The sequence below is a fragment of the Chelonia mydas genome, chromosome 3 (genome assembly GCF_015237465.2).
Source record: "Chelonia mydas isolate rCheMyd1 chromosome 3, rCheMyd1.pri.v2, whole genome shotgun sequence".
Taxonomy (NCBI): domain Eukaryota; kingdom Metazoa; phylum Chordata; order Testudines; family Cheloniidae; genus Chelonia; species Chelonia mydas.
The window spans coordinates 72,281,386-72,306,591 of record NC_057851.1 but is presented as its reverse complement, the minus strand read 5'-3'; the positions used below and the strand labels follow the sequence as shown (position 1 = coordinate 72,306,591).

The 25,206-nt window shown below is 41.5% G+C and overlaps 1 protein-coding gene across 6 annotated transcripts in view; it reads left to right on the top strand.

The window, feature by feature from the left end:
• Positions 1 to 25,206, top strand: part of FBXL4 (F-box and leucine rich repeat protein 4) — a 116,980-nt gene that overhangs the window by 78,206 nt on the left and 13,568 nt on the right. For all 6 annotated transcript variants that reach the window (XM_037894502.2, XM_037894505.2, XM_037894507.2 and 3 more), the window contains 2 exons: positions 21,028 to 21,099; positions 22,431 to 22,743. In XM_037894502.2, the coding sequence (XP_037750430.1) occupies positions 21,028 to 21,099; positions 22,431 to 22,743 (385 nt within the window). The remainder of the gene's footprint in view (positions 1 to 21,027; positions 21,100 to 22,430; positions 22,744 to 25,206) is intronic.

The window sequence follows — 25,206 nt, the reverse complement described above, 5'->3', positions numbered from 1 at the left end:
AAGAAATTTAGTTCCGAATTACTAAAATTATTTAAATTAATAGATTCTGGATGACTTCAGATAATCCCAACAAGATTAGCTTTTAGAATAATTGTCTAGGTTCTTTTTGTCTAAAACTTCACTATTTGCATGTTTAAAATCATAGGCGGTATAATTGTTTCTTCATGATGATAATAATAGCACCTTTCATCTTGTAGTAGAATTGTCTGCTGTCTGACCTGATTTCCTGCACATTGGCATTTGCAATGTGGTTGAATATGTTCTTTGCTAAATCTAGAAAATAAAGATTCAGTTACCTTAGATAAAGCTCAGTAAAAGCATCACAGATTATGATTGTCTGTTTTCAGATTATTGTGTTTTGCTAGCTGCTTTCCCCAGAAATGCTTGTTTTAATATTTATGCAACTGAGATCCAAAATAGGAGAATAAGGGAATTTATTTTTTTAATATTGTGGGATAGTGTATGGAAAGGGGTATTTGCATGTGATTTTATTGAAAACTCCTTATGTCCAGTCTTGCCTATTGAAATTAGTTGTTCCAGATTTATATTGATTTAGTGTGGAATTATATTTTTAAAAAATGAAGCCAGAAACTTGCTGCCATCACAGGCTGCTCATCTGAGAGCTGAACTTGACATAAGAAAAGGAAAGTTGTCGCTATTCAGTAAGATACTTCTAGATGTCTAAAAAGCTGAATTAATGCTCTTAACAATGTGATTTGGTGAGCCTTGCTGGAATTTGATTTATTGTTTCTCTGCAGTAGTATGGCAGAAGTTACATAAATTTGAAATAAGGAGTAGAGGTTAGAATGCCTTATAAGACAGGCCACTGTTTCTCTCTTGAACAGAATTTTCTCAGTCCCCTCCATGTCACAGTTTCACAGTAGGGGCATTCCCCATCTCTAGAGCAAATGGGGCAGATAAGATCTTTACTCTGAGCCTGGTCTTAGGATCACCACTCAGAAAGAATACTTCAGTATTCTGTGCCTTCAAGCAGCATACATGGAAGACTCCAAGTCTTCCCTTGTAGCAGAGCTTTCACAAAATGCTCAACTAAATGTCTTAGTTTCTTCATTGCCTTTGAAGTTTATCTCCTCAAAACTGCTAAGCTAAAAAAAATAATCTTTTGGCTTTCTGAGGAGGATCTGAAGGAAGGGACCTCTTTTCCTCACCCCCTTCAGAAATGACAGACAGACAGCAAGCCAACTCCCAACCCACATATGGGCAGAGTCAATGTTGAGAAACTGGAGCATGCTACAGGAAAGCCTGGCTTGTGCTGGCGTGTGGGTGAGATGCATGCTGAGATAGTTGAGCAGCTTGCATACAAGCTCCCTTCACTGAGACCAGGCCAGAATCAGGGGCATTCAATTGAAGGTAAGGGTTGTTTTTTTTTAAGCTCCCACCCCATAGTTATGGGACTCCTATTCTCACAGCTTGTAAAACCAGGAAGGAAAATTTCACTGGAGTCTCCTGAATCTTAGGAGAGAATCTCAGGGAAAGAGCCTATGACTGTCCTCTTCCCTCCCCCCACAGGGTGCAACCGGGAACTAGGGTACAGTTGAGCCCTCTGTCTTAGGAATCTGAGTTCCCCCTCGCACTGTGACATTGTGACAAACTGCAAAGTCCTGCAAGCTTGCACTTACACCAATACGCACGAGTAGGGACCACACCCAGCTGTGTTTATGAATGCTCTGGCCAGCCACTGCATGAACCAACGATAGAGAGACTTCAACCAAAATACCCCCCAGCTATGGACCCTGGAGCTGTACTGTCTTGCCCTGGTCAAAAGCCTGACCAGTAAAGATTATTAGTCACCCAGTCTCCACCTCCACTCCCACCCCCTGCGCGATGTGGAGAGAAATATGCACAAAACCTTTAACTGAGCTGAGATTTTTCCCCAAACACTTCACTCAAAAACACGCTGATTAAGAGAAAACATAAAACAGGTTTATTAACTACAGAAAGATAGATTTTAAGTGATTATAAGAGCTGGCAAACAGATCAAAGAAGATTACTTAAGAAATAAACAAAATGCAATCTAAATCTTATACACTACACAGGATTATTTTGAATCAAACAGTGCCTCACCCCGTTAGATAGTACAAGCAGTTTGTAGATGTTTTATACACAGGCAGGAATTCTCTCTTCCAGCCTGGGACCAGCACTTTCCCCAGGTCAGTCTTTGTTCCTAAGGTGTTTCCAGGTGTTCTTATAGAGGGAGTGAGGCACCTTGGTGATGCTACTTTCCCCTTTTATAGTTTCTTCCATAGGGCGGGAACCCCTTTGTTCCAAGCCAAGTTCCCAGTCCAGTTTGTGGGAAAAATACAGTTACCAAAATGGAGTTCAGTACCATGTGGTCTGGTCACATGCCCTTGCATGCCTCACTGAATCATAGCAGCCATTATCCATAGGCTGTCTGAAGCATTTCAAAGTGAGAACAAGCCTTTTTCGTGGCCTGTTGTTTGTGCTGATGAGCCATTAGCACTGTCTAGCTTTGTTGTACCTGAAACACTAGTTGTGGGTGTTACCCAGAGCAAGCACATTTGAAATACAGATACGTAGTCAATATTCATAACTTCAGATACAAAATGATTCATGCATACAAATAGCATAATCATATTCGGCAAATCATAACTTTTCCATAGACACCTCATGTGACACATCTTGTACAAGATGACATATAATCAAGATGTAATATAATTATATCATAATCATATTACTGTGGTGAATATGGGGTGCAAATTGTCACAGAGCCCCAATAGCGACCCAGAGGATGAAATTCCTGCTCCCAGCCAGCACATAGGCGTGGTACATGCTGAGATGGCTAAGAGGCATCCCTCCTCCCACAAGCTGTTTTACCTGAAATATTTCAGATACCGTGAAAGGTGCCAGCACTTGTGACCTTTCTTATACTAGTGAGTTATTTTGTCTTCAGTTGCTCCAGCTCTGTCCTTGTTCTCAGTGGTCAGTCCCAATGCAGCTCAGACCGAGCAGCAGAGATCACCTTCCCTGGGAGAATCATAGGACTGGAAGGGACCTTGAGAGGTCATCTAGTCCAGTCCCCTGCACTTGTGGCAGAACTAAGTGTTATCTAGACCATTTCTGGCCTGTGTTTGTCTAGCCTGCTCTTTAAAATCTGCAATGATGGAGACTCCACAACCTCCCTAGGCAGTTTATTCCAGTGTTTAACCACTCTGACAGTTAAACAGTTTTTCCTAATGTGCAACCTAAACCTCACTTGAAGTGCCTACCTCCTCTCCCTTTCCAGTTTCCAGTGGTCCCCACAGCAGCTCATAAAGTGGTTACTGTTTTCCTTAGGAAGACATTCAGGAAATGTGTCTGCAAACTGTCCTTTCAACTCTCCCTCACACAGGTCCCCTCCCCACTTCTCTCAGGGTTTGGCCCAGATACTGGTGAGGGCTGTTGCTCACAATCAGCTCGTAAAGAGACAGTGCAAATTTTAAAATCCCTCATGAGAATCTAAAGAGAAGAAGAAATCTCTAAAGCTGGACCTTTGACGCTGTTAAACCAAGCTTTCCAGAAATATACTTAAGGGGGGAGAGTCTTACTTCACAGGTGCTTATGATTTTACAAAATGAATCACTAAAAAACAAAACACAAACCCCTTCCCTACCTAAAGAGTTGAAAAAATGCTGAGTAATTCTTCAGGTAGTTAATGACAGTGTGATTAAGGTGGAGTGGGAATTCTCTATCAAGGTTTACTTATACTTAAGGTAGGACTAAAAGGCCTTCATTAATCTGCATAAGGCTAAGCCTGCTGCAGCCTCCTTAGTAGAGGGCATAGTCATACCAGTTGAGGGAGGATTTCCTGCCAAACCCCCCAACAGGAGAATAAGATTTTCACTCAGACTGAATTCAGATACAGCAGCTTTAGCCCTGAGACTATTGGCTGCACTCTCTGTGCATATCTGTGCTCAACTGGGAGGCCATTGTGAGCATGCACGTTCACACATACACACCAACAAAAAAAAAACACCCACAAAAACCCTACTACATCAAATCTACTTTACAGTAGATTTTCCTAGGAGATTTCTTAGAGACTAAGAAATTTATTTGAGCATAAGCTTTCGTGGGCTAAAAGCCACTTCATCGGATATATATATATATACACACACACAGAGAACATGAAAAAATGTTGCCATACCCACGATAACGAGAGTGATCAGTTAAGGTGAGCTGTTATCAGCAGGAGAAAAAAAGAAACCTCTTGTAGTGATAATCAGGGTGACCCATTTCCAACAGTTGACAAGGTGTGAGTAACAGTCGGGAGAAAAAATAAGCATGGGGAAATAGTTTTACTTTTTGTAATGACCCATCCACTCCCAGTCTTTATTCAAGCCTAATTTAATGGTGTCCAGTTTGCAAATTAATTCCAATTCAGCAGTTTCTCGTTGGGGTCTATAAGTTGTTTTTGTTGTAGTATTGCGACTTTTAGGACTGTTGTTGAGTGACCAGGGAGATTGAAGTGTTCTCCGACGAGTTTTTGAATGTTATAATTCTTGACATCTGATTTGTGTCCATTTATTCTTTTACGTAGAGACTGTCCGGTTTGGCCAATGTACATGGCAGAAGGGCATTTCTGGCACATGATGGCATATATCACATTGGTAGATGTGCAGGTGAATGAGCCTCTGATAGTGTGGCTGATGTGATTAGGTCCTATGATTGTGTCCCCTGAATAGATATGTGGACACAGTTGGTAACGGGCTTTGTTGCAAGGATAGGTTCCTGGGTTAGTGTTTTTGTTCTGTGCTGTGTGGCTGCTGGTGAGTATTTGCTTCAGGTTGGGGAACTGTCTGTAAGCAAGGACTGGCCTGTCTCCCAAGATCTGTGAAAGTGTGGGATCGTCCTTCAGGATAGGTTGTAGATCATGGATGATGTGCTGGAGAGGTTTTAGTTGGGGGCTGAAGATAATGGCTAGTGGCGTTCTGTTACTTTCTTTGTTGGGCCTGTTCTGTAGTAGGTGACTTCTGGGTACTCTTCTGACTCTGTTTCTTCACTTCAGCAGGTGGGTACTGTAGTTGTAAGAATGCTTGATAGAGATCTTGTAGGTGCTTGTCTCTGTCTGAGGGGTTGGAGCAAATGCAGTTGTATCTTAGAGCTTGGCTGTGGACAATGGATTGTGTAGTGTGGTCTGGATGAAAGCTGGAGGCATGTAGGTAAGTATAGCAGTCAGTAGGTTTCCGGTATAGGGTGGTGTTTATGTGACCATCGCTTATTAGCACTGTAGTGTCCAGGAAGTGGATCTCTTGTGTGGACTGGTCCACGCTGAGGTTGATGGTGGGATGGAAATTGTTGAAATCACGGTGGAATTCCTCAAGGGCTTCTTTTCCGTGGGTCCAGATGATGATGATGTCATCAATGTAGCGCAAGCAGAGTAGGGGCGTTAGGGAACAAGAGCTGAGGAAGCATTGTTCTAAGTCATCCATAAAAATGTTGACATACTGTGGGGCCATGCGGGTACCCATAGCAGTGCCTGACTTGAAGGTATACATTGTCCCCAAATGTGAAATAGTTATGGGTGAGGACAAAGTCACAAAGTTCAGCCACCAGGTTTGCCATGACATTATTGGGGATACTGTTCCTGACAGCTTGTAGTCCATCTTTGTGTGGAATGTTGGTGTAGAGGGCTTCTACATGCATAGTGGCCAGGATGGTGTTTTCTGGAAGATCACCAATGGATTGTAGTTTCCTCAGGAAGTCAGTGGTGTCTCAAAGATGCTAGGAGTGCTGGTAGCGTGGGGCCTGAGGAGGGAGTCTACATAGCCAGACAATCCTTTCTGTCAGGGTGCGAATGCCTGAGATGATGGGACATCCATGATTTCCAGTTTATGGATCTTGATTAGCAGATAGAATACCCCTGGTCTGAGTTCTAGGGGTGTGTCTGTGCCGATTTGTTCTTGTGCTTTTTCAGGGAGTTTCTTGAGCAGATGGTGTAGTTTCTTTTGGTAATCCTCAGTGGGATCAGAGGGTAATGGCTTGTAGAACGTGGTGTTAGAGAGCTGCCTAGCAGCTTCTCGTTCATACTCCTACCTATTCATGATGATGACAGCACCTCCTTTGTCAGCCTTTTTTATTATAATGTCAGAGTTGTTTCTGAGGCTGTGGGTGGCGTTGTGTTTCTGCACGGCTGAGGTTATGGGGCAAGTGATGCTGCTTTTCCACAATTTCATGTCGGCGGAAGCACTCTATGTAGAAGTCCAGTCTGTTGTTTTGATCTTCAGGAGGAGATCAGATCATTCCTGATATTCCTATGGCAAAAGGGTAATAGAAAATATGTTTAAAAAGCAACTTACAGGCCGCTTCCATAAATTGTAAAGAAGCAATCCCATTCCCCTAAGAAAACAACAATCAACTCAGTGTTTTTCTCTTAAGTTCTTCAGATCACTTTTACACTTCACAAATATTTTTGTTTTTCAACTGATCTTTTTCATGAACCAGCTGTGGACATCCTTTGTATAACTTTCGGCTTTGTGTTTAGTTCTCTCTCTGTCCATTCTACAGAACAGTGAAACTGCAAAATCTCTTAAGCACATTTTTTCCCATCATCTGATAACCAGCATTTTCTAACCAGCTAACTAGCATTTTCATTATTGAAGTGTATATGTATTCTCTGTTCAATGAGTGCACATCTCCCATTTACTGTATGCCTCAAGTAGAAAAATCTATTTTATATAGTCTTCATTTGACTTTAATTATTGTCTAGAATCTACAGAACACTGAGTTTTTGAAATATTATCAGTATTTTAGGTTGGCTGAATGAACAAAAGACCAAACTAATGATAACATCAAGAAACAGGCTAATCTAGTCATTTAACAGTATAGACATTGAACAAGTAGACAGCTTCTTCTACTTGGGTTCCCCTATGACAGATATCCACTATGAAGATGACATCAAGAAGTGGATATCTACTGCCAGCAGGTTGTTCACGTGCCTGACTAAAAATGTTTGGAAGCTTAAATCACTGTCCTTAATATCTTAAACCAGTTTATGTACAATGCTGATTGGATCCATATTACGGTTGTGAAATATGGGTACTGATAAAGTGTCTGGAGCAAAAGCTGCCAACATTTGAAATGAGTAGGGCCCTATCAAATTCACAGTCCATTTTGGTCAATTTCACCATCATAGGATTTTAAAAATAATAAATTTCACGATTTCAGCTATTTAAATCTGAAATTTTACAGTGTTGTATTGTAGAGGTCCTAACCCAAAAAGGAGTTGACGGGAGGGTCGCAAGGTTATTGTAGTGGCGGTTGTGGTACTGCTACCTTTACTTCTGCGCGGCTGCTGCTGGCGGTGCTGCCTTCAGAGCTGGGCAGCTGGGAAGCTGTGGCTGCTGGCCTGGAACCCAGCTCTGAAGACAGAGCTGTTGCCAGCAGCAGCAGAGAAGTAAGGATGGCATAGTATGGTATTGGCACCCTTACTTATGCGCTGCTGCCAGCAGAGCTGTGTCGTCAGTCAGGAGCCACCGCACTCCGGCCACCCAGCTCTGAAGGCAGCAGCGCAGAAGTAAGGGTGGCATGGTATGGTATTGCCACTCTTACTTCTGTGCTGCAGCTGACGGGGCGCTGCTTTCAGAGCTGGGCGCCTGGCCAACAGCTGCTGCACTCTGGCCGCCTGGCTCTGAACACAGCGCAGAAATAAGGGTGGCAATACCACGACTCCTATAAAATAATCTTTAGACCCCCCTGCAACTCCCTTTTGGGCAGGACCCCCAATTTGAGAAACGCTGGTCTCCCCGGTGAAATCTGCATAGTATAGGGTAAAAAGCACACAAAAGACCAGATTTCACGGTCCGTGACATGTTTTTCATGGCCGTGAATTTGGTAGGGCCCTAAAAATGAGAAAACTGCATTGGATCCTAGATGAGACAAGGCTAGATAGGCTTAAGATATTATGACATCTATAGAAGACTGAAACTGCAGTGCGTGACTACAGTCATCAAAAGGCACCAACTACAATGGTTTGGCCATGTTGCTAGAATGATCCCCATACTGATTGCCTAAAATTGTTCTCTATGAAAGAGTGCACTGTGAGAGGGGCTGTGGATGTTTAAGGAGACAGTGGTATAACACAGTCTATAAAACCATCCTGGCAACCCCAGTCTCAAAACAGACATGGGTGGAATCTGCTTATAACCTCAGTTGTACTCAGCCTTGGTGTTGGGGAGAGAAGGAGGAGGTGGTGATTTCTGCAGGCACATGAGATGAAGACAGATGAGCATATATCATACGTTATATCAATAAGTAATTACAGTACAAGTAAATAATATAAAATGTATAATACATAGGCAACTGTGGAGGAAAATTAAGGGAAACAACTTAGTAGTAACCTTGAATATGTCTGCACTGTAATCAGAGGTGTGATTTGCGTCTCATATAGGCATACTCACACTAGCTTTAATCTTGCTAGCTTGTTAAAAATTACATTGACGATGCAGCCATACAAGCTTCAGCATGGGCTAGCAATGCAAGTACCCAAAGTTTAGATAGGTTTGTACAGCCTGTGCTGAAGCACATGCCCAGGGCCGGCTCTACGTTTTTTACTGCACAATCAAAAAAAAAAAAAAAGATGGCCAGAATGCTGCCCCTGGAATTGTGCCGCCCCAAGCACATCCTTGCTTTTCTGGTGCCTAGAGTCAGTCCTGCACATGCTGCTGCATCTTGACTGCAGCTTTCAACGAGCTATCTAGATTAAAACTAGCGTGGGTACACCTACGTGAGCTGTACATTATGCCTCTGATTGTATCACAGACATATCCTTTGAGTATACTTGTTTTAGTGGATGTAACTTACAGTGTTAAGGGCCTTATTTAGTATCAATGTATGGTGAAGATTCATACTATGTACGTTACTGGGAGGATGAATCTTTTCACATCTATGGGTTTTTAAGTGTAAATGTTCCACTGAGATTGAATAAATTTATAGGAAGTACACGTTAATTCAGTTTTGAGAACCTTCATTTCTTCCAGGCCATCTTGTTCAGACTTTGAGGGGGGATCATGAGTGACCACCAAGCTTGCCTATTACACTGAATTCATGAAGATTTCAAAAAGGAGCATTCTTATAGCAGTATAGTTCTTTGAATTATTGTCCTCATGGATTCATCTTCTAGTGTACATGTGCCCCATGCACGTGAGATCAGATCTTTTTGGTAGCAGTGTCCCTTGGGGACACACTTGCATCTCTGATGTCCTCATACATCCTGTAGGCCTTAACTGAACACAGACAAATATATAGCTGGAAACCAGTCTGGCTCACCTGTGGTTAGTATTATCAAAATAGATCTTAAATTTGTAAGAATGTGGTTAGTGATTAGACTTCATGTAATGCTTATAGGATGCTGCATGTATTAATCTCACTTATAACATCTGTATCCCATGTTATAACGTTATATTAAATGTTTACATTGTAATCCTCTGTAATTATGTAAGTCATCAAACAGGAAAGGAGCATTAATTAATGTAAAATGCTGGCTTCCTATGGAAGACATTAGGCCCTGCCCACCAAGAAAGCCCACTGAAACCAAATGAGCTGTTGTGCAACATCAAAGAACAAAGACTTTGTTGATTGCTCCCCACCCTCCACCACACATGAAGAGGAGATGTGCACAGGGACTTGTCCCTTCAGCTTGGACTCTGGGGGAAGGGAATAAAAATCCCTGACAGGAAGAAATTGCATCTCTATGCTGCTTAGACTATGAGGGGTAAGGATTACTAAGCATAAATAAAAGATACACAATGTTTGGCCTGGGTTAGCTCTAAAGGACATACAGAGTTTTCTTATTGTAGAAGCTTCTATTACCTTTTTGAAACCTAAGACTGTAATTCATTTGTGTGTATATGTTGACCTACTTTAACTTCGTAAAGAACTCATATTTTTCTTAGTTAATAAATCTTTCGTTGATTTATTGAAGATTGGCTACAAATGTTGTCTTTGGTTTAATATCTTAGGTACAATTGACCAGGGGTAAGGCACAGGTCCTTTGGAACTGGGGGGGGGGGGGGGGGAGTAACCTGAATATTATTGAGATTTTTTGTGTAAGGGGTTCCTTATATCAAAAGCAAGCCTACCTAGGTGGCAAGATAGATTGGAGTACCCAAGGGGACTGTCTGTGACTCCATGTTAAGGCTGCTGTAGTGCCTGAGGAGTTCACACTTGATACTTGGTGAAATCTAAGTACAGAATTCACAACCTGGTTTTTAACAGTCTGCCCTGAGGTTGGTACTCATACTCCTGAGCCACTCCAGACAGCTTGACAGGCACTGAGGATGGAGTGGGCCCAATCACTCCTTGATACCTGTGGCAATGAGATGGAACCCCAGCAGGATTTGTTTACTCTGCACACTGTACGATTGCTTGTCAAGCTAGTTATAGTAGTAACATGTAGTTAGCACATTTAATATTAGTTTTATGCCCATTAGCAAGTATATATAAATTAAGATTTTTATATTAGTTTAGGGGATTCCCAGTACCAGGACCTTAGCTGTGACGGGTGAGACTACATCCTTGAAAATTAAAACTTGCCCCAACAGATGGAGAATCCACCACTTCCCTAAGTAGTTTGTTCCAATGGTTAATCATCTTCACAGTTAAAAATCTGTGCTTAATTTCCAATTTGAATTTTTCTGGCTTTAGAGTCTAGCCATTGGTTCTTGTTATACTTTTCTCCACTAGATAAAAGAGCTTTTTAGTATCCAGTATTTCTCACTGTGAAGGTATTTATATACTTTAATCAAGTCACCTATGTCTTTTTTCTTTGTTTTTTGGAAACAGATGGAGCTCTTTAAGTCTCTCACTGTGAGGCATTTTCCTCAACCCTCACTTTTGTGGCTCTTTTCTGCACCCATTCCACTCTTTCAACATATTTTTTAAAATGTGGACACCAGAACTGTATGCCAAATGCAGAAGTAAAATCACTTGCCTTCTCCTTCTTATTCCCATTTACACAACCAAGGATTGCATTGGCTAGGGTTGGTCTGCCAATCTGGGTGGATTGGCCTCAGCCTTAGTACCAAATCTGTTCCCTCAATGGGAGATGGAGATTGCTTTTTAACACTAGTCCACAAAGACTTCATATTTTTCCTTTGTCTGTTCAGGTCTCTGTTTACACTAAGTGACATACACCCTTGTGCACAGCTGCAGTATAAGTTTCATGCACAACTTAAGCTCTCAAAATAGGGTTTCAGTGGGACTGAATGGTGCATATGCTATGAGTAGGGCCCTACCAAATTCACGGCCATGAAAAATGCATCACGGACTATGAAATCTGGTCCTCCCCCTCCCCTCCGATATCTGGTCTTTTGTGTGTTTTTACCCTATACCACACAGATCTCACGGCGGAGACCAGCATTTCTCAAACTGGGGTCCTGACCCAAAAGGGAGTTGCAGGGGGTCACAAGGTTATTTTAAGGGTCACGGTATTGCCACCCTTACTTCTGGGTGGCTTGAGAGAGGCGGCTGTTGGCCAGGTGCCCAGCACTGAAGGCAGCACCCCGCTAGCAGCTGCATACAAGTAAGGGTGACAACACCATACCATGCCACCCTTACTTCTGCGCTGCTGCCTTCAGAGCTGGGTGGCTGGAGTGTGGTGGCTGCTGACTGAGGGCCCAGGTCTGCAGGCAGCAGCACAGAAGTAAGGGAGGCAATACTATATCATGCCATCCTTACTTCTGCGCTGCTGGCTGGTGATGGCTCTGCCTTCAGAGCTGGGCTCCTGACCAGCAGCCACTGTTCTCCAACTTCCCAGCTCTGAAGGCAGTGCCACCAGCGACAGCAGCATAGAAGTAAGGGTAGCAGTACTGCAACTCCCCCTGCTACAAAAACCTTGTGAACGCCCTCCCACAACTCCTTTTTGGGTCAGGGCTCCTACAATTACAAACTGTGAGAAATTTCAGATTTAAATATCTGACATCATAACATTTATGATTTATGATAATCCTATGACCGTGAAATTGACCAAAATGGACCGTGAATTTGGTAGGGCCCTAGCTATGAGCTGGCCCTGTGTACAGGTTGAATTTAATTCATTGTAAATGTTGACCAATAATATATTTCCATGTACTTGAATCTATAGAAAGTTTTAAAGTACTAGATAATACCTGTGACATCCAGAAAAGGGTTAATCAGCTCTCAGCAGTTGCTATGGGTGGGTAAGTCCTCAGCCCCATAGGGCAATGACCCATATTAAGAGTTTGTTCTAGTGATGTAATTTAATATCCTTTCCAACTATGAGCCTGAACTAAGCCCCTGATCCAAACTCCCCTGAACTCAGGTAATGGTTGAAACCTGAATCCAGATCTGGGTCCAAATTTTGCAAATGGCCCATATATGTATCTGTATAACAAGTTGAACCAAATCCGCAGCTTCAGTACTCCTGAATATTGGGATCTGTATAATTGTCATCCTGATCTAATTATTATCGCTTGAAGCCATCAGTGGTATCCATAGGGGACTGGCTCTGGTGCCCTCTGGAGTGGCATGCCTATGCACTGGTATAAGGAATGACGACATCCCCACCTATCCCCTTCAGTTCCTTCTTACTGCCAGTGACGGTGCTGGAATGTCATCTTGCCTTGGCAAGTGTTTCTTCCAGTGGTTTTTTTCTTCTCTACCCATTGTGTACATCGTGAGTTACTTATCTAACAGCTATATAACTAGTATCAGATATGTCCGACCTCGGTTGGGGAGCCCACCTCAGAGCATGAAGAACTCAGGGTTTGTGGTCCCAGGAGGAACTATCATTGCACTTCAACATCAGGGAACTCAGGAACATCAGTTTGGCTTTCGAAGTGCTCCTTTCTCAGGTGTTCAGTTAAGTGGTACAGTTGTTGACAGACAACACAGCCTCCATGTTCTATGTCAACAGACAAGGGGGAGCAAGGTCAACAGCCCTCTGTCAGGAAGCCCTCCATCTGTGGTACTTCTGTATCCAGCATGCCATCCACCTAGAAGCTCTGCATCTCCCCGGAGTCTGAAACATGCTAGTGGATCACCTCAGGAGGTCATTCTTTTCTCATCAGAAGTGTTCCCTTCACTCGGAGATCATCAGGATGATCTTTCAGAAGTGGGGGATTCCCCAAGGGGGCCTGTTTACCACCAGGCAGAACAGGAAATGTCACCGATTCTGCTCCCTACAAGGTCTCAACAGCAGCTCGCTTTCCCACGCATTTCTCCTGTCATGGATTTCTGTTCAAGTTGTGAACGGCATTTGAAAGCACCTTTAGACACCAGACAATGTAGTTTCCTCCAGCTGAGAGGAAGAATATTTCTTATTCTACTGTTCCTGATATAGAGGGGAGATATGTCCCCCATTTATAGCTCTTGCTCTCCCTTTTGTGAGCCTTACTGGTGTGATAAAGTCCAGGGATTGCAGATACAAACACAGACCTGAAGGTTCTCATGCAGAATATTCTTTGTATCCAGTCCTATACCCTTATAGTATATAATCTTGTCCATTTTGGGCTCCTTGGGGTATGCAAAAATCTAAGACAACTTCCTCCCTTCCAAACCCACCCAAGTTAGATCTCCCTCTCCTTTAAGACATCTTAAATCTACTCAAGAGGATCTGTTAGCCCAGTCCCATAGATAGCACCAACAGGAACATGACAATGAGGAGAAACAGCAACAGGAGATAAGATTAGTTGATTCCAGCAACAATATCTTACTCCTCACCTGCTGAGGCACTGATCCCTGCTACTTCTAGCCAGCTGGGTGATTTTAAGATTTACAATGCATGACAGACACCTCACAAATTCCAGTGGAGGTGACATAAGAAAAGTCCCACAAATGACAGGACGTTCTGCATGCCTGGTAGGGTTGTTGGCCTATCAACAATGAGTTAATAGAACTGCCTAAGGACCTGAGCCAGTAAGTGTTATCAAGCACTCTGAGTATTTTTATACCCACCCAGTCCCTGGATCCCTGGTGGTTGTAGCAGCAGTGCGTGAAACATCTAAACGTCAAGGGCCTCCAATTCTGATACCAAAGAGAAGAAACTTTCTTTATTTGTCAGGAAGGTCCACTATTCAGCTTGCCTCCAGATGTGCATTTCAAATTTTCAGACACTTATGTTGAAATGTGACTGGAATCACAAATCATAGAGAAGCTTCAGAATGAAAGAGAGCAGCTGAGATTCCTTAGTGTCTGAAGGGTAGTTAGTGGCTTGAACATCTTGGCTGGTTGCTTTTAACTCTTCTGTCAAGGCTGATTCCCCACTCTGGCACTTTGAGTGCAGAAGGTGGGGGCCCGCAAGGATTCTAAAAATTAATACTGGCCACTCCAGGCTGTTATTAAACTCCCAAGGTTACAGCTTTTCTCTGACCTGGGATGGGTAGATTCTGCCACCACCCAAGTGTAAAAAACCCCTTTGGAAACCCAGGAAGGGCACTTGGGAATTCCTTCCTGTGGGGTACCCTCAAGCCCTTACCCCCCTCCCCTCAGCCTGGGGAAGAGCTGAGAAAGAAAAAACAAAGGAAATCAGCTGTTGCGACCAGCTAATTAAACAACATGTGCACAAACCTCTTAGGACACAAAAATCCAATCTTGTTCTTAAAAAAGGTAAATTTTATTAAAAACAAAAAGAAAGAAAATACATTGGAACTTAGGTTATTGCTAGATTTAAAAAGAGCAAATTTTATAATTAACCATCAAGAATGGTTTTCTTGAGGTCCAGCTTAATGGTTACAAGCAAAACAAAAGCATTTGGGGGTTAGCACAGAGGAGTCCACAAGCCATAAAGAAATAAAAAGAGATAAACCTAATCATGTCTTCCTAGACATTTCCTGATCTACTTACGTATCTGGGGTTTCAAATGAGTAGTTTCTAGGTATGATCTGATGATTTTTCATACCTGGCTCAAAGCTTTTTACAGCATAGTTCCAGCCCTGTCCCTGTGAAGGGTTAAAATTTATTGCTAATGTAATAACCTGGTATATGGATTTGTGTATAGGCCCAAAGTTTAGAGTTTGGTTAAAAGGTTAAAGGCCTAGCAAATAATAATTAGCTAAGAGAAAGCAAAATAACCAAAAATAACCTTGCTTTTGCTAAAATATGCCTGGTTAGCAAAACACCAAATGTTGGGGGCAATAATTGTGTTTTATTTAAAGTTGCAAATAAAACAAAAAAGCCCTGTTTTTGTTGTTAGGGGTTTTTTTGTAGGAAAATGTGGTTTTTTTGCACATTTAATTTTGAGTTTATAAAAGGCTTAAGCATGTTAGTATAAGATATGGCTTTTTTTTTACTTTTTTTTTTAAACCAATGTTTGCCCTAAAACACAAATAAACAACTTGAAAAACAATTTTTATTGCTATATGCTTTCACTGTTTCTTTGCTTTTACCCCTAAATATGTATCCGTTAAACAATCAAAGAAGCTATTTCATTCCTATGAACCCCAAATCAAAATTCAACATATATATTTTATACTAATACATTTATTAAAGTACTAGTTAAATGTTAATTTGTTAACTTAAAACCATGGGCAAAAACATTATGTAACCTTTGACCAATGGCTACTGTGCTGTCATGTCTTGCTGCTAAACCTATCCAGGAAAGTAAAACTGCCTACCCCGTCACTTTGCCCCGCCCGTGGAAAATCCATATATTCCATTGTAATCAATTAATTAACAGTGTCTCTAAGCCTAATAAGCAAGGTAACCCTCCATCAGCGCTGTACGTAATAAACTCCTGTGCTTAACCTCTACACAGTGTAAATTTATGTCCTTCACCCTGCTCTCCGGGAGAACAACACAGACAGACAAAAGGGGAGTCTTGTTTCAATTTTAAAAAGTTCTAGCCTTCCCACTGGCTCTTTTGGTCAGGGGCCCACTCCCTTCCTTTTACCTATGGACTTTTTAACCCTTTGCAGGTAAAGCAAGTAGAGAACAGCTACTAACAGGGAGTTTATAACTAACTGACTGGCTGGCTGGGTGTCCATAAAAGGTAGCTCCCCCTCCCTCCCCCTTCATTTATCATATCTTCTGATATGACCACTTCCATTGCAATGGCTCCAATCTTCTGGAATACTTTGGGAAGTCCAACTAACCATCGAGGATCTCCCATTTGAAAGTTACAAACTGTTTAATGCACCAACTGACAAAGCCTGTAATTCATTCAAGGACCCGAGAGCCACCCTCCAATCACTGAGCATATACATATCAGCCTCAACAAGGATATAGGCCAGCCCTCAAAGCTCGAGCAGACGGATGCCCTCTACTTCTTATTATTACAACCTCAGAGAACATCAGAACCGTGGAAGAAACAGAGGTTCCAGCACAGAAGGTCTTCTGCCTCTTCTGTTGCTAATTCTGTGGCTACCTCACAGCAGCAGGTTGTATGCTAATCAGATCCATTTCAGAATCTATACATTGGAGACATCTCAACAGATTAACTGTCACTTCAAATTCCTGATGGTGAATCTGGCCATCATAAGTCCCTTACTGGATCCCCAAGACTGGTTTGCAGCTCTTAACCAGCAAAATGTCTACTTTCACATTTTTTCATCTGGCCCACAGGAAATGCTTCAGATTCTGAATAGGGATGCCTCATGACCAGTCCTGCCCTTTGTTTTTTCCACAGCACCAAGGGTATTTCCCAAATGCTTGGCAGTTGTGGCAGCTTATATTAGGAAACAAGGGGCCCAGGAATACCGATACCTCAACAATTGGCTTATCTAAGGAAGATCACCCAAACAGGCAACCAACTTCATTCACTTGATCAGAGAGCTTTTTACTACACTGGGGCTCAAGATCAGCAAAGGAAAATCCAACTATTGCTGACTCGAAGTATAGAATTCACAGGAGCTATGTTAGTCAATCTCAACAAGAGCTTACCTACCACAGGAGAGGGTCTGCTCCATAGTGAGCCTCTGTGATTTTCTGCAAGCTCACCCAGAGCTATCTATATGAACATGTCTCAGACTTCTGGGTCACATGGTGTCATAAAAATAAAGGGAAGGGTAACCACCTTTCTGTATACCGTGCTATAAAATCCCTCCTGGCCAGAGGCAAAACCCTTTCACCTGTAAAGGGTTAAGAAGCTAAGATAACCTCGCTGGCACCTGACCAAAATGACCAATGAGGGCACAAGATATTTTCAAAGCTTGCGGGGGGGACAAAGGGTCTGTCTATCTGTGTGATGCTTTTGCCTCAAACAGATTTTGTTTAATGGCTGGTAAAATACGCTGTGCTGAATGGAATGTATATTCCTGTTTTTGTGTCTTTTTGTAACTTAAGGTTTTGCCTAGAGGGATTGATTCTCTGTGTTTTGAATCTGATTACCTGTAAGTATTTACCTTCCTGATTTTACAGAGGTGATTCTTTTATCTTTTCTTTAATTAAAATTCTTTTTTTAAGAACCTGATTGCTTTTTCATTGTTCTTAAGATCCAAGCGTTTGGGTCTGTGTTCACCTGTACAAATTGGTGAGGATTTTTATCAAGCCTTCCCCAGGAAAGGGGGTTTAGGGCTTGGGTGGTTATTTTGGGGGAAGATGTCTCCAAGTGGGCTCTTTCCCTGTTCTTTGCTTAACACGCTTGGTGGTGGCAGCATAGGGTTAAGTACAAGGCAAAGTTTGTACCTTGGGGAAGTTTTTAACCTAAGCTGGTAAGAATAAGCTTAGGGGGTCTTTCATGCAGGTCCCCACATCTGTACCCTAGAGTTCAGAGTGGGGAAGGAATCTTGACACATGGCCTTCTGCACCTGTCACACAGCATGCAACACTCCATGCAAGAGTGGTTGCAATTAGTATACCTACTAAACAAGCTCCAGATGTACATGGAGATAAAGGTCCAACAAGAAGTCCTCTCTTCATTACAATAGTGGAAGAACCCATTTTATGTGTGCAACAGAATACCTTTTGCTGCACTTCTGCCTAATAAAATACTGGTGATAGATGCCTCCACTCAGGGATGTGGCGCTCATTCAGGTCACCTTCATACTCGCGGCCTATGGTCCTCTCAGGAAGCTCATCTCCACTGAAACCCTAGAGCTCAGAGCTATCTACATGGTAAGGCATTTCTATCCTTGCTACAGGGATCCATGATCCCAGTGGTGATGGACAATACAACTGCAGTGTAGTAGGTCAGCAGACAGAGAGGAGCAGGGTTACCCCCTCTCTGCCAAGAAGTCATTCACCTGTGGGCCTTGTGCATTCATCATCACATCACACCCATGGCTCTGCATCTTCCAGACTTACAAAATGCCCTAGCAGATAACCTCAGCAGACAATTTCCAGACAGCCATGAATGGACTGTCAAAGGCTCAATTCTGAAAAACATCTTCACAGGTAAGGATGTGCAAAAATAGACTTATTTGCCACAAACCAGAATAAGAAATGCCAAGTGTTCTGTTCTAGAAGTGGTTTGAGCCTAGGCGGTCTGTCAGATGCCTTCCTCATCTTATGGACACCAGGGATCATATGTGCCTTACCACCCATTCTATTGATATCAAGGTTTCTGAGGGAACTCAGGCAAGATTCAGCCTTAATGATCATGGTAGCCCCAGTTTAGGTCAGATGATTCTCCTCCAATCACATTACCTGTACTACCCAACGTGATTTTGCAAAACGAAGATCAGATCTTAAAACAATATCCTGCATCTTTACATCTGACAGCTTGAATGCTGGCTAGCTGACTGCCAGTGAAAGAAATTGTTCAGCTGAAGTCCAGAACATCTTAGTATAGCAGAAAAAACTCTACTGGACTGACCTATACAGCAAAGTGGAAGAGGTTTTCTGCTTGTGCAGCATGACATCACCTTTGAGTCCCCTGTTACTGCTATTTTGGATTATTTGCTAGCACTAAAACATTTGGGATTATCCATCAGATCCCTAAGGGTATATTTAGCAGCAGTATCAGTACATCCTCCTCCTATTCAGGATCATATCCTATTTTCCCTTTCTGAAGTTGCTAGATCTTTTAAAGGCTTCATTTGTGTGTTTTTCCCCTATCTGGGAACCCCCTCCTTGAGACATCAACATAGTAGTAACTGCGTTAAAAGGACTTCCTTTTGAGCCCCTATCAACTTGTTCTTTATACAGTCTTTCTATGAAGATTGCCTTTTAGATGCTCAAAAAGAACAGGAGAGTACTTGTGGCACTTTAGAGACTAACAATTTTATTTGAGCATAAGCTTTCATGCTATTACATCTGCTCAGAGGCCCTTTTTTAAATAGTTATTTTCATTATTCTGATTTAGTAATCGATAATAGACCCCTACAATGAGGTTACCCATATTTTTTTATTCTTTTTATCTTTACCCAGAGACTCTCAACTGGTCTGCTCCTTCTGGACCTCAGAACACGTGTGTGTGTGTGTGTGTGTACACACACACCAAGTCTCAGTGATGCCAGTTGTCATAATTTAGTTTATGTACTAATACTTCCAGTTCTTCCTGTTTATTACCCATACTTCCTGCATTTGTGTGTAGACATCTAAGATGTTGAGCAGATTACCTCACTGATTTCCATCTTGTTGCTCCTATGACCCTATTTTAATTTTCCATGCCTCCTGCCCCTCTCCAACATCTAACCCTCTTTTAAAGTTGTCTTTTGTTTATACTTACTCACCTGCCCCCACTGAACCTAGTTTAAAGCTGTCCTCACTAGGTTGGTGAGTCGGTGTGTGAAGATGCTCTTCCCCTTCTTGGTCAGGTGGGCCCCATCTCTTCCCAGCAGACCACCTTCCCAGAACAGTATCTCATAATTGAGGCTTCTGATGCTTTCCCATCGACACCATCTGTGCAGCCATGCATTCATCTCCAGGATGCGCATGTCCCTTCCTAAGCCCTGACACTTAACTGGGAGGAAAAATGGACAAGAACACAGACATTTTTCTTCTAAAAGTTTAGTACAGAAAATAAATTAGACTAATCTTATATATATTACTAATATACATACACAGATAGCAGACTAGTTCTCCTTTAGCACTTCTAATTAACAAGTTGTTTTGTCTTTTATATTCAGCTTTTTATTTTCCTCAGTGAAGAACTATTACAAATACTGTAGATTTCCAACTATTATGTTGCAGTATGTTGTGATATTTATTCCTGTTTATGAACTCTCATAGGTTTCAGAGACTACAGAATACAAATTATCATATCTTTAAAGGGTGAATAAAATGTTTTAAATGTAGCTCACGTTTATTTGTAGTTCTGTTTATCCACAAATGGATGACAATTTGGTTTCTTTTGCCTTCTCAGTTTGAGTATATTTCAAAATTACAAAACAAAGTAAGGCAATACAGTGTAATATAGTGTAGTAGAGTGGTTTTATTTTTTTTAGTAGCACAAATTTTCATGAAAACACGTAGCTTCACCTGGTCTTATGGAAATAAAACTGAATATTTAAGCATATAAACATTCTGCAAGGTACACCTGATTCTAATATAGTTTCAGATTCTTTTAGTTGTGTGGCAGTATTCTGAACAGAATGGCCATGTTAAAATGGCAGAAACATGACTGTAAAGTAAACGTTATATTCATTTCAGTCTGCATGTTGCTAGTGACAGGTGCTCAATGGTTGTCAGTACCCTTGTCAGCACAGAGAATCCTTTGACATTAAAGTCCCCAGTTCAATCCTGATGCTGTGTGACTCTATTGGCAGATCCATCAGGCTGTAGCTGATCAGTGAATGTCAGAGCTGTTGCTGTTCTTCTGCAATGTCACCTGTCCCTAGTGTTTTTGGTTTGGCCTTGCTTGTTGTTTGAACTTACCACACTTTCCAACAGCTCTCCTGTGGGAAATGAACTGATAGGTCATGGGAATATAGGTATCTTTAGGGCATGCAAAATCTCATCCAAAGTGACTTACATAAAGGCTTGTAATGATTACCTTGGCTTAGAGTCAATCAATGGTTAGAGTGCTTAGGGACTCATTAAATGGCATTTGTGGTGTCTGTAACCTAGGTTTTGAGCTGTATTTCAGGGAAAGTGGTGACAGCCTTTAATGTCTAATTGACCTCTTCTCTTTGATTCACTTTCCATATTTGCCTCTGATGTGGTCCCCAATGGCAGCAAACAGCACTGCTCAGCATTCTGAACTTCTGTTCAGAGCTTCAGCACCTCAGCCTTGGTAGCTGTGTCATGGTAAGTAACTGAAGTCGTGTTTGTGTGTGTGAGAGAGAGAGAGATGACTGAGACTGAACTTACTTTTCTTTGTTTACAAAAGTATTAAAAGATAGTTTACTTCATTTGCTTATCTAACATTAGCCTTTATTCCTATGGGCAAAAATGAATGTGTGTGTGTTTATAGGGACACTGGCCAGTTTTGCAGGCCTAAAATTTAGCTCACCATCTCCCCACCCCTGACTGTTTGTAAAGTGAATGCAGTTCTTCATATGTTTCCAAAATTAATGTTTAATGTTCATTTTTATTTAAAACAAATATACATTCTTGGAAGCCTGACACTCATGAACGACCCTACAGTAATAAATCTCTGTGTATACAGAATGAGTTAGTTTGAGTGGAGATATTTTTAGTCACAGGCTTCCCAGGGCTATGTTGTTTTTTTTTTGTTACTTAAAAAAAAAAAAAAGGGGGGGAATTGCTGATGGAGAGGTCCTTCCTAAACAATGTTGTACCTGAATGCCAGAGGCAGACATAGAGGGGGCCTTATTTTGCAGCTGTCTGTGGCTATAAATACAGCAGAGTACTTAATATGCGACTTGATGGGCTTCTCCACCCAATCAGGAAGCAAAAGAAAGGAAGAGCTGGATAGACCTCCCCCAGTTGGCTTAGCAGAAACTGGAGGGAGCATTACCAACTAGCTCTTCCAACATTCTAGACTTCCTATCATTCCTTTGATAGTGGGTTATACTGCCCATACAATGGCTCACTTCTTCATTCCCCCTAACTTCTATAGTGGGGACTGGCAGTGCTTCCCTGAAGGCTAGATCCAGGTTCAGCCTTTGTTCAGCCTTGAAAAGGGATGAGACTTATTCTTCTGTCCATATGCAGATGTATGAGCACTGTTTATTTTATTAAGTGCCATTAAACCACCAATAGCTCTGTTGTTATCCCTCCAATTGCCCCTTTATATAAGCAGGACAGACCACTGTCAATGAAACTTAATTACCCTTTAGGGGGGAAAACAGCTCTTACAAAAAATGCGCTAGCAATGCAAAAAAGAATGTGGAGAAGAAAATCAGTTTTGGTTATAGATTTTAATTGGTCTTTCTTATTCAGTGTGTAAATTTTAAAAACAAAAAAAGTTTAAAAACTGATGGAAAATTTACCTTGCCATTGTCTTTTTTTAAAAAGCAGAATGAGACCTGTCCAATGTGGTGATGAACTCCTCTCCAAATTCCTTAGAAATGAAAAACACTGAAGACAGATCAATAGATGTATTAGCAAACAAAGCTGCTTGGGTATAACTGGGAATAACGACATATAAGAAATGGTGCTTGTTTTCTTCACAGATTGAAGACTATGACCTGATAGCGAGTATGATGGGAGCAAAGTGCAAAAAACTGCGTACTCTGGATTTGTGGAGATGTAAAAACATTACTGAAAATGGAATAGCAGAACTGGCTTCGGGATGTCAGCTCTTGGAGGAGCTTGATCTTGGTTGGTGCCCTACACTACAAAGCAGTACTGGCTGCTTCACAAACCTTGCGCATAAGCTCCCAAACTTGCAAAAGCTCTTTCTTACAGCCAACAGGTCTGTGTGTGACACGGACATTGAAGAACTTGCCGCTAACTGTACTCATCTTCGGCAGTTGGACATACTGGGTAAGGAACCACATGAATAATTGCATTATTGTTTTTTCATATGCTGTATCCTGGTAGGAAGCGAGAACTAGATATTGCATAAAATAAGACTTAGTTCCAGAGCTTAAATAGTCTTTAACAAAATAAGTCCCAATACAATAAAATTAAAAATTACTAAATTGCTCTAAGGTCCCATTTTGACTTAATCAGCCATATGGCTTGACTTAGTTTGGCAAGCAGTTTCATAAAGGTAATATTAGAGTAATTTAGTATTCTAATAAGTTGGTCTTTTTTACTAGGATTTTTAAGAGTTACAAATTCTTAAAGCTTGTTTGGCTGAAAAAATCCTTGTGGTTAATGTCACTGGTTTTCCTGTGCCTTTTTTTCCTTTTATGGTATTTGTATGGAATATGATAGACTACATTTATAAAGTGTGAGTCTTTTGATCAAATAAGCAGACTTTTCTTGCAGAATACACATCAGGCAGAATAGAATAATATTCTCCATTGCTTTTGTCACTTTTACTAGAAGATAATGTCTCTTTTAAAGTTAAAAAGTACTTTACAATGCAATTTACTTGTGTTTTCCACTGATGCAGAAAGGAAAAAAAGTAACTTTTTGCAAAGCTTAAATTTCTAGCCCTTTCTAGCTCTTACAGATGGTAGTACCTTTCACAATCTGAAGTAAAATATGCTTTAGACTCTTGAATGAGGAATTTGTGAAGGGAAAAGAATCTCTACAAAACGTTACATTTATCCTGTTAGACTGCAACATGTGGTTTCATTATTTAAAATGGTGGAAAACTGCACACACTGTCATGAGCAAAGATTTCCTTTCGTTTCTTGTACATTTGATGAATATTTTCATGGGTTTAGTTGAAAGAGGAAGATAGAAGCCTAAAAGGAAGCAATTAAATTAATGCAATATGAATCATGAGAAGAACAAGTTTTAAAATTGATTCTGCAAGAGGCTGAGAATCCTCCATTCACATTGCCTTCAGTAGGTGGTTAGAGCTATCATAATCTCACAGGACTGGGCTTCACATGTGCAAGAAAATTTACAACATGGCTTCTAATTGTTAAACACCCCTTTATAGCTCGTACATAAATACCATATAACATGGTTTCATGCTGTTGACCTATGGCCAACATCCAACCAGCATTAGGAAGAAAGGAAAACAGGTGAAAGTTCACTCTTCCCAGAACAAATTGATCAAAACCTAAACTTGTATGTGTTTTGTAGTCTGTGTGACAGGTTGCTTCCCTTAGGATGCTACTGAGTCAGCCTATTCTGCCAGCCTGGGTCCTCTTTACCTGGCCTTGCTGGGGTAGGCTTACAAGCCTCTTCCAGCCAAACACATACGCAGGGCCACACCCAGCTGCACAAAGAGACAGAGATCCGCTCTGAAAAGATTCAGCCTTAGGGGCTTGCTCCAACACTCTGGTGCCCACTTCTTTTTAGGGATACAAACCCAAAGGTTTTATGAAATTCGCCCCCTCCCTCAATGTGGAGGGAGATATGCACAACAACTTCACCCTCCACCCCCCCAGTTAGAAATTACATAAACTGGATTACATTATAAACAAGAAATAAGTTTTTTAACTACAGAAGGTGAATTTTAAGGGAATATAAGAGATAACAGACAGAACAGATTACTGAGCAAATAAACCAAAGTCCACAAGCTAAGATCAATATACTTAAGAAACAGGTTACAAAATGTAATTTCTTACCCTAAATGTTGTTTTAGGCAGGTTGAAAAGTTTCTGTGGTTCAGAGTTCGTTATATTTCTTTTCAGACTGCACCCCTGTCTCAGTCTGGACTCCCCAGCTCCCCTCCCCACCTACCTTCCCTTCAGGTAGCTTTAGCAGTCTTTCTTCTTGAGCAGACAGACCATGGAGAAGAGGAGCCCCCTTTGCCTTCCTCCCCACCCTTAAATAGAATTTACATATGGCAGGAATCCTTTGTTTCCCAAACTTGACACACACACCCTCCCCTTCCAGTGGAAAGTTACAAGAATTCCCAGGTAATGTTTAGTATCAGGTGACAAGAGCACCTGGCCCTGTAGTATCACATCATTGATCAGTCAGTGGCTGTATGGAGTGTCCACAGGAAGGACTTTTCATAGTCCATTGTCCTTGCTGATGGGCCATGTGCCCTGTCTAGCTTTTCCATTGTTGTACCTGAAGTATTAGCAGAGGGCGTTACCCAAAGTAGCATAGCTGAAATACAGATACATAGTCAATATTCCTAACTTCAGATACAGAAATTATACAGGCATATAAATTGGATAATCACATTCAGGAAATTATAGCCTTTCCAGTGATACCGTACAAAACCCACCTTGCATAAAGTATAACCCACCTTGCATAGAGTATATCTCAAATCCATATTATACGCATATTTCCATAAAGAATATGGAGTGAAATGTCAGTCTGTTTTAAATTAATCTGTTTTGCAGCTAGATTAAAAAAGGCATATTTCCT